This window comes from Octopus bimaculoides, chromosome 13 (assembly GCF_046866305.1).
Source record: "Octopus bimaculoides isolate indiv1 chromosome 13, ASM4686630v1, whole genome shotgun sequence".
In the NCBI taxonomy this organism is placed as follows: Eukaryota; Metazoa; Mollusca; class Cephalopoda; order Octopoda; family Octopodidae; genus Octopus; species Octopus bimaculoides.
Genome location: NC_142940.1, coordinates 7,113,319 through 7,123,318, shown reverse-complemented (window position 1 = coordinate 7,123,318; position 10,000 = coordinate 7,113,319). Strand labels below are relative to the sequence as shown.

Genomic DNA, 10,000 nt, shown 5'->3' with positions numbered 1-10,000 from the left:
CAGGGTAGGTCTCACGCCCATTCGTTGTGACATCTGTATGCTTTGTTGTTGTTGCTGCTGTTGTTGTTGCTGCTGCTGCTGTTGCTGTTGTTGTTGGACCTGCAGCAGCTGTGAATTCTGGTGTAACATTGCCGCCTGCCCGGGCAAACCATCCAGTTGTGATTGGTGCATGTGCGACACATGCTGTCCAGGCGGCATGCCACCAGGATTTGTGTAACCACCATACTGCTGCATCATACCAGGGCCTGCTGTTGCTAGGTGCATGCGTGACATTGCAATGGAACTGTTGTTTGCACCAGCCATCCGTGCACCAGGCTGACCTTGCATCATTGGCCGAGGCCAGTCTCCGGAACTTCGTGGGCGCGATATGTTCAGCCCGTCAGGTCCGACGTTCACGTTAGGCGGTCGCTGGTTCCGCATGATCGAGCTTTTGTACGTGGGCGTCAACGGTCGTTGCGATCGACTGGTGACAGAACCACCCACTGGAGTCTGTGTAGGGGCTTGTGTTGTGTACGGTGAGTGTCTGGTCAATGAGGGGCTAGGGTAGTTAGATACAGGGGCTTGGGAGGTGTTAGCCGATGGCATAACAGAGGTGGTCATCTGCTGTACAGCGGTAACTTGTGCTGAATGTAAGAGGCCAGCTTGGCTAGAATTAGCTTCCGTCTTACCCGGCACACTATACCCAGGCTGTATCGTGCTGCTGGTTTGGTTAATCATGTTTTGCATTGTCTGTAAAGGGTTTGCGCCGTTTGTACCAAACGACGTGGTGCCATTGGTGCTAGTCTGTTGCAGCTTGTAGTCAGGGGGTGGCGGTCGACTCATGTACTGTTGCATTTGGGTAGGGCAGGGTGGACCACCGGCGTTCTGCTGCTGTTGCTGTTGCTGCTGCTGCTGCTGTTGCTGCTCTAGCATAGATTCGCGAGATTTCGTTTGGCACACGTGTTCAGCATGCACTTTGTCGTGCATGATGCTCATTTGGTCAGTCATGTACTGGCTTTGGGCCATCGCACCTGGGTTGAGGGACAGCGACTGCTGCTGACTCATTGATATCTGTTGAGGGGCCTGTTGCATCTGCAGCTGTTGGGTCTGTGACATTTGCATCCGGTGTGCACCATGCGATACTTGCATCTGTTGTGTTTGTGTGATTTGCATGGGCTGTGGACCTTGATTCTGGTTAAAGTGCGCTCGCACTTGATCCTGCAACTGTTGCAGGGACGATGGCGAAGGGCCACCCTGAGCCGAAGTTACCTGCACCCCCATTGGATCGGGATAGTGAGACAACGGTTTGGTAGCCCCAAAAGGTAACGACATATCAGTCTTGCCTGGCATCGGCTGTGGATAGCCCGGAGGTACTGGCTGACCTCGCAGCTGGTTTAAATGAGGAGGCGGCTGTTGACCGTAAGCATAGGAGTTTTGGCCTGGCATGCCCGGCGGTGCCTGACCGAAACCCGCATATCCGTTGCCTCGGCCAAACTGGTCTATGTCGGAACCTGGGTCACCAAACGGCCCGAGGGATGGGGACTTCATCGCGTACGTCTGGTTCTGGTGCTGAGCAGCCATCTGCTTCAGAGTCTCGGCAGCGGGACCGGTGTCCGAGAGGACGTGGGGTTGGTGGGATCCACGAAACGTTTGGATCGGTGTCGGAGTACGTACACCACCCATGTTCTGGTTGGTGTCGTACAGAGAATTGAGAGGGTTGCTACCAGGTGGCGGAGTATCTACAAATGGTGGACCTTTCGGCGGAAGACTAGGAGAACTTGTAGTTAAAGGACCAAACATATTTAGTGTATCATCTCGGTTCTCCTTGTCAAGATAGACTTCTTCAAAATCGTCCAATCCTTTCAAATCTTCCTTGTCAAGGTTCTCCAAAATGCTTTGCAAAAGCTCAGGATCTAGGTTCAAATTGCCGATGATGTTGTCGGACAAACTGTTATTGTTGTTGTTGTGATTGTTATTATTGTTGATGGTATTGTTGTTGTTGTGATTGTTATGATTGTTGTTGTTGTTATTGTTGTTGTTGTGACCGGTATTCTGTTGTTGCTGTGCTCCTAGACATTGGCTCTCGTCGCAAGGTTCCTGCTTGCATTCGACGCTCGTCTGGATGCTGCTTGACTGCGGGGAGCCGTCGTTTGTGGACCCATATTGGGTTTTCACACTGGTCACTGTAACGTTGGTGTGGATGGTCTGAGGGTGTTCAGTGGGGTTGTTGATCTGCTGGACAATCTTCACCGACAAGCTTGACAAAGGATTGTTATCGACGCTGGTCGCAGAGCTGTTGCTGTTTTGCTGCTGCTGCTGCTGCTGTTGTTGTTGTTGTTGTTGTTGCGACTGTGGCGTCGTTTGAGGTGGAGGTGCTTGCGGCTGCTGTTGCTGCTGAGGTTGCTGTTGCTGCTGGTGGTGGTGGTGATGGTGATGCTGAGCGTGTTGGTGCTGCTGATGGTGATGCTGTTGTTGCTGCTGCTGTTGGTTGTGTTGAAGGTTTGGATGATGGGAAGAAGCGGAAGAGGAGGAAGATGATACCGCAACTGCTGCAGCTGCTGCTGCTGCAGCTGCCGCGGCCGCTGCTGCTGCTGACGGGTCGTCGTAGGTATAACCACTTGCTGCCGCTGCACTTGTGCTGCTCACATCACCTGCGTTAGGTAGGGAAGAGGCTGCCTCGCTAACTGCTCGATTCTCCTTTTTCGATTTTAGTTTTGACTGAAAAATATATAAAGTAAAAATACAAAATTAGAGATGCCATACAATCAGATATCACAAATATAACAACAATGATAATAATAATAATAATAATGCAGTTCTATATTTGAGAGATATTTGTCCTCATCTTGTTTTTTGTTAGCACAACGTTTCGGCTGATATATCCTCCAGCCTTCATCAGGTGTCTTGTAGAAATTTCGAACTTGGGTTCAAATTCCTGAGGTATTTTTCGATATTATTATTATTCAGGTCACAGCCTGGAATCGAACTCGGAATCTTGGGGTTAGTAGCCCGTGCTCTTAACCACTACACCATATACCCATGGGCATATAATAATAATAATAATAATAATAATAATAAGAGCACTCAGAGAGCGCAAACCTCTGCCAAGACAACACCAACGTCCTCTCAACAATTAGTCAGATATGATTTTTAAAATGAGAATATCTGAAATAAACTTGACTGCTCTCACAAACGAGAATACTAAACATGAACCCAACCCCTCTCAGAAATTAAGTAAAAAAAAACAAGAAAAATAATCCAGAATCCTTGTCCGGTTCTGGATCAATCCCAAAATCTAATCAGCTCGTAGCAGTCAAGAGGCCAAAATCCATCGAGAGGTTCTGGAGATGTCTTGTCCACGGACAAACAAACAAACACAACTGAAAACAATACCTCTGCTTTAGCTAAGGTGGAGGTAATAATCCCGCTCAAAAGGTTCTTGAATAGACGTTGAACAAAACACATTTGTTTCCAAAGGTGAATTATCGAAACCCTACAGAATTCCGCTCAACACATGGCTATGATGCTCCCCCACTGCTTCTGATCAGAGATGCACATATCGTCAGCCACCAAGGGACATGCTCAACTGGTTACGGTCAAACAACTGACAAGTAAATCTGTGGTATTGAGCAGAATATTTGCTGTAGCCCATCTTTTATGCTAAGACAAAGCAACGTACATGATAACACTTCCAATCAATTAAGATCAGAATCCAAGAGAGCCACTGCCTATTATTATTATTTGCATTAGCAAAAAAAGAGGGCTAACTTGACTGACGGCAATTCTTCAAGATGGTGCTCCAGCATGACCGCAGTCTAATAACTAACACTTGGGAAACAATAAAAGATCTTCATAAAGTCACTCACAGGCACACTCCAGTTTGTAACCCACAGGAACTCTGTCGCCTACCACCACCACCACCACTCGGGCATCTCTCTTCCTCCCCCCCCCATCACCCCCTGGACCCATGTGAGCATCGCTGTCATCCAAGTTGTGCGATTTGTTTTCAATCTTCCAGGTTCGTTCGTGAGACATGACAGCAAAGAAGAGCACATTCATTCGCTGCGTGAAATTAGACTCGGAAAGTTTGCGAGGAACCCACTGACCCAATTTGCTGACTTTTCCAATGGCACGCAGGTGTCGATGAATGGTTGAATGACCAAATCCAAGCTTCTCTGTGAGTTCTTCAACAGTTACAATGGAATTTTGTTCCACCAGGGTTTGCAGGACGTCTTCGTTGAGTTCTACAGATCTTCCAGGACAAGACTCGTCTTCTAGGCTGTAGTTTCTGGCTCGGAATTTCTGGAATCACCGTTGCCACTGGTTTACATTTATTGTCCGATCCCCATATACTGCATTAATATTCCTCGCATTTTCCATTGCGTGGTTACCTTTATTGATCACATAAAGCAAAATATGCCAAATATACTCCTTGGTCCCTTCCATTATAGCTTAAAAAAAAATAACTGTTAAAATCGAACTGCAGTCTTCAAAACTTGCACTAAGAATAAGGATAAAAAATCACTACCTGAAATGTTTTTTATAAAAGTATTTTAGCATTTTCTACCTTGACTTTTTTTCCATATATATATCTACTCACGTGTTCCTCTTCAATCTTTTGCATATATATATATATATATATATATATATATATATATATAAAATGTATATACGAGAGGCTTCTGTCAGTATCTGCCTACCAAATCCACTCAAAAGGCATTGATCAGCCTGTGGATATAGTAGAAGACACTTGCCCAAGGTGCCATACAGTGGGACTGAACCCAGAATCATGTGGTTGGGAAGCAAACATCTTACCACACAGCCACGTCTGCACCTCTCTCTCTCTCTCTCTCTCTATATATATATATATATATATACTCACACACACACACACACACACACACTTTTATTTATGCTGATAAACAACAGTATGTGTGTGTGTGTGTGTGTGTGTGTGTAAATGTCATTATGCTAATCCTTATTTTCACATGTGTTAGGAATTTGGTTGCAAGAATTTTCTTAAGATACAAACAAATAGGAATGAAGAATGTCACACATTGGGTTTTTAAGATTTTGAAGTTACAAAATGTCTGTGTGTGTGTGTGTGTGCGTGTGTGTATTTCTTTCACTATTTGATAACCTGTGCTGGTTTATTTACTTCCCCATAATTTAGCAGTTCAGCAGAAAAAAAAAAACAAGTACCGAGGTCGGTTTGTTTGACTAAACCTTCTCAAGCAGTGCAGCATGGCCACACTCTAATGACTAAACCAAGTAAATAAATTAAAAAGAAAAAAAAAGAAGACGAGACGGTATGTTTGAGGTTACTATGAGGTGGTGGTGGTGGTGGTGGGGTTAATGCTTTGGTGGGGGTAGTAAGAATAGCTGCAAATCTTTTCACCAGCTGACTGAGAGAATATTATTGTGTGATGTCGTTAAACTGGAGTTTAACTGGTGTTATGTCACACACACACACACAGATACATACACCCACGCATGCATAGATCTATGTGTGTGTTGTAAGATTTGTTGAAGTGCTGCATCATCTATCTCCTACTACAGCTTGAAAGACTGGTACAGTGTTCTATTTTTCCAACACTGACCGATTAGCTGACCAAGAGAGAGAGAGATGGAATTATATAATATACATAACTCTCTCTCTCTCTCTCTCTCTCTCTCTCCGTCTGTCTCTCTCTAAACACACACACACACATATAAAGGGAGATACTACATAGCAGAAAGCGAAGGAGGTAAATGTGGTGTTAATTAAGTAGATAAACAAGTAGGGACATAGAAGAATATATATGCAGATAGATGAACAAACAATAAGATAGATAGACAGACAGATATAAATATATAGATATAGATAGGTAGATAGATAGATAGATGGGTAAATGGTTGGATATATAGATAGGCAGGTAGACAGACAGATAGATATAGATATAAATATATATATAGATAGATAGATGGGTGAATGGTTGGATAAATAGATATATAGATAGAAAGACAGACAGTTAGGTAGATAGATAGGTATAAATAGATGGGTGGATGGATGGATAAATAGATATATAGGTAAAACTGTTAAACAGATCGATAGATGGACAGATCAATATCAGGGTGATGGATAGGTAGATAACCATATATATATATATATATATACATAACCATACATATATATATATATATATGTATATACTGAGATAAATACATAGATATACAGACAGCTAGGCAAATTATATCGGTAAACAAAAGCAGGTACATGAATCTATAGAAAGCTAAATGGAGAGTTACTGATTCCAAGAATGAGTTACGAAAACACCAAATCAAAAACAGATTTGAAAAAAAAAATTCATGAACGAATTAATCCAATGAAATTATGTATGCTGTTACTGTTGTTGTATCCAACATGCAGATTATCAAACGAATAACCATTTGTCATATATTCCAACAAAAGAAGGAGATTAGACTGCTTCTGATAATTTCCTGATACAGGTAGATTGGGGTTTCTGGAATCTTTAGTGCCAAAGTATTCCTGGGTTACCGATTTTTCTGAACCAGGGTGATCCCCTTGGTCAATAGACTTTAACCCTTTAGCACCAAGATTATTGTCAAATGTAATGCTTATTTATTCACATTGTTTTGGATTAATTAGGCAATGCTGTGATTTTTTTTTTATTTATGAAATGACATTGTAGGGTAGGTGTGAGAGCTGCTTCAGACGCTAAGATATAAAAAGATTGTCAAAGTGTAGTACAAAGGTTTTTCTATGGAATGGTGAAACTATTTTTACGTTTTCTGAAAAAGCAACGTTTTGGACTTACAACACTTTTGCATAATAGCAACAATATATATATATATGTATAATTTTCAAGAGCCAAAAGAATCAGGTACTTAAATAGCAAACCTCAAAGGCCAGCTCAGTAATGGCATTATCATGTACAAACAATATTTAAGGACAAATACGTACATACGACATATGTACATATGTACATATGACAAATACGTACATAATAAAGTACATACTAAAGTGAACACAGATTTGTACTCTGGTTATGCATACATTCGCAAATGGCTGACTGAATACACAATGAGTCATCGAGGTCATACATGGATACACTCACTGCATCTATTGCCCCACCCCTGCCATTCATTTGGATTTAGAGTGTGTGTGTATATATATATATATATATATATATATATATATAGTCACCATGATTGATCGCTAGCCACTAAACCATTTTTATTATAAAACCTCTCTGCTTCTTTCTGTGTTCCTTTCTGTCAAAGAGCGTAGGCTCGAAACGTGTGCAAGGGCGAAAGTTTATTAATACTGTACCGTGCAAGATACCAGTTAACTAATCTGGTGGCAGCTGGAATTTGAAATTCTTGCTCAAGAATTAGTACAGATTATAAGAGGTTCCGGACTGTTAGTGTCTGGAAAGTTGGTGTTGTTGCCATATACTTAATCAGATCAGACAGGATGAAGTATGTTGATGGAATTCACTCCGGTATACATTTTTTTGGTACCTGGAGGATTTGAACTCAGAACGTGTAAGGATATAACTAAATATCACAAAGAATTGCCTGACTAATAGAGTATCAGTTAATCTAAGTTCTAATTTATTCTGTTTCTATAATTGATCATTATGGATTCAAGATTACACTATGGCAGATTTAGAATATATGTATCAACAAATATTGAAAAAATGTGTGGACATATACATTTAATATAATACACACATGATGCATATATAGCTATAATTACAAATATGTAAACACACACACGCTTACATATATACGTTACATACACACACACACACACACACACATATATAAGACTTGCTGCCATACATACAGATTAAAATGAGAGACGGGGAAGAGGCGTAAACAAGAAAAAAAAAAAGACTTCGGACGATGACATTGACGGCAGAAGATAATGACGTCGACAACAAAAGACAATGACGTCGACAGCAGATGACGATGACGACAACGGCAAAAGACGATGACGACATCGGCAGCAGACGATGCCAAACTTGGAAACGACGACAATGGATGACGAACTAAGCGAACTAAAAACAAGATGACGACCGATGACAGCAGACGATAACGACAACGGATGATAGATATTTATAAATGGAAATTATTTATATGGAAGGTGAGAGCTGACAAATGAAGACTATAAACAAAACGACAACCACGGATAATGACGGACGGTGACGACGACATCGCAGACAACAGATAAACAGGCAGGCAGGTTTTAGGTAAAATGGGTTTGATAAAAATAATAAATAAGTAGCATTTTTTTTCAAAAAAAAAAAAAAAATAATAATAATAATAATAATAAATAAAGGTAAGGTAAGGCTGACAAGGCAGGCAGCAATGGCGGCCTAATTCATTCATAGAAACAGTGGAGTCTTGACATATTTACCTTAGAGTAAAGAAATAGCCGTTATCATTTTAGACAAGGCTAAGAAGAAAGAAGAAGTCGATGGACCAAGCTGGGATTGGGGGACGGTCGGGTAACGGAAACCATGTCCTAAAAAATAGAGAAATCCCAATCAACCTTGAGGGAAAAACGTTATAAATTAGGAGAAACGGGCGATGGTGGTGTGGGAGACGGTCGTGAGGGGGTCAATTGTGGTGGTGGTGGTGGTGGGGGATTTCGGAATGGATGGTACTAGAGAGTAATCGGGGAAATATGAGGGAAAAACTAAACATGGGACGGAAAGAGAAAGAAAAAAAAAACGAACGATAAGGAAATAGAAAGAGAGGGGGTGGTTAAGAAAGAGTGAGAGGAGCAGTAAGAATTATTAAGAGAAAGAGAGAGGCGGGGGTTGAATGAAGAGGGGGGGGCGTGGAAAGAAAGACGAGAAGGCTTTATCTGACTCTAGATAAGTTATACAAAGTTGTATATGGAATTTTGAAATTGAATGCACACATAAACACGTACACACACACACACATATATATATATATATATATATATATATATATATATATATATATATGCGGAACTTTCTGAATATATATATATACACCCACACACTCACACATGTATACATAAGTATTGTATGCAAATATGTGTGTACGAATAAATATATATATATATATATATATATATACACACACACACGAATGGATTATAAATATAGATATTTGTATATACATATATAATTATGTTTATGTCCGTGAGTATGTCTGGATATATGCGCTTGTGTATGATGTAACTACCTTAAATGACTAAGACCATTTATACACAAGGAATAAGCTCAATACATCTGGCTGGAAAGCAAAACTTTTTAAATACAGACCAACTGACGATGCCACACACGTTTTGAAACTTGCTGGTCGAAGTTTATTTTTCATAAGAAATCGGCAAGTTTGGCCCCACAGATTGCACGTAGACATGGAAAAATTTACACAAGAATATCAAGGAGGTTCTAGAGCAAATTCAATCGATTGGTCACTTCTTACCAAAATCTATGACGTCTCGGTCTGTATTTATTTCAATATAATGAAGATGTGTTTATGAACGAAAGAAGTGCCGAATCATATATGATACTGGATGAAGCTGATAACAGGCTATGATGAAGATTGAGAACTTTATATGAGAAGAAAGCAAGAAGCAAACAATATCATTGATATTTTAAAACTTCTACAGCTGTTCCAACAACAACCATGAATATATATGCAACTGTATAATTAATAAGAGTAATAATATCAATAATTATCGATAATAGTTATTATAAAACAATTAAGAATCGTTAGTGTATAATTACTAATAACTAACAATCGTTATAATAAAAATAATTTTGGCACAAGGCCAGCAATTACGAGGGAGAGGATAAGTCGATTACATCGACCCCAGAACTCAACTGGTACTTATACACATACACACATATACGAAATGCCGCTGGGCGAAATGCTCAGCGGTATTTCGTCTGCCCGCTACGTTCTGAGTTCAAATTCCGCCGAGGTCGACTTTGTCTTTCATCCTTTCGGGGTCGATTAAATAAGTACCAGT

General features: G+C 40.7%; 2 protein-coding genes across 6 annotated transcripts in view; one reads left to right on the top strand and one right to left on the bottom strand.

Moving 5' to 3' along the window:
- LOC106879396 (uncharacterized) overlaps positions 1–10,000 on the bottom strand; it is a 182,729-nt gene that overhangs the window by 2,271 nt on the left and 170,458 nt on the right. The window contains exon 2 of the mRNA XM_052972314.2: positions 1–2,697. This exon is cut by the window's left edge and continues 2,271 nt beyond it. Coding sequence (XP_052828274.2) covers positions 1–1,779 — 1,779 coding nt within the window. The 5' untranslated portion in view covers positions 1,780–2,697. The remainder of the gene's footprint in view (positions 2,698–10,000) is intronic.
- The window catches only part of LOC128249265 (uncharacterized), a 126,150-nt gene that overhangs the window by 107,592 nt on the left and 8,558 nt on the right, over positions 1–10,000 (top strand). The gene's annotated exons all lie outside the window — the stretch shown is intronic.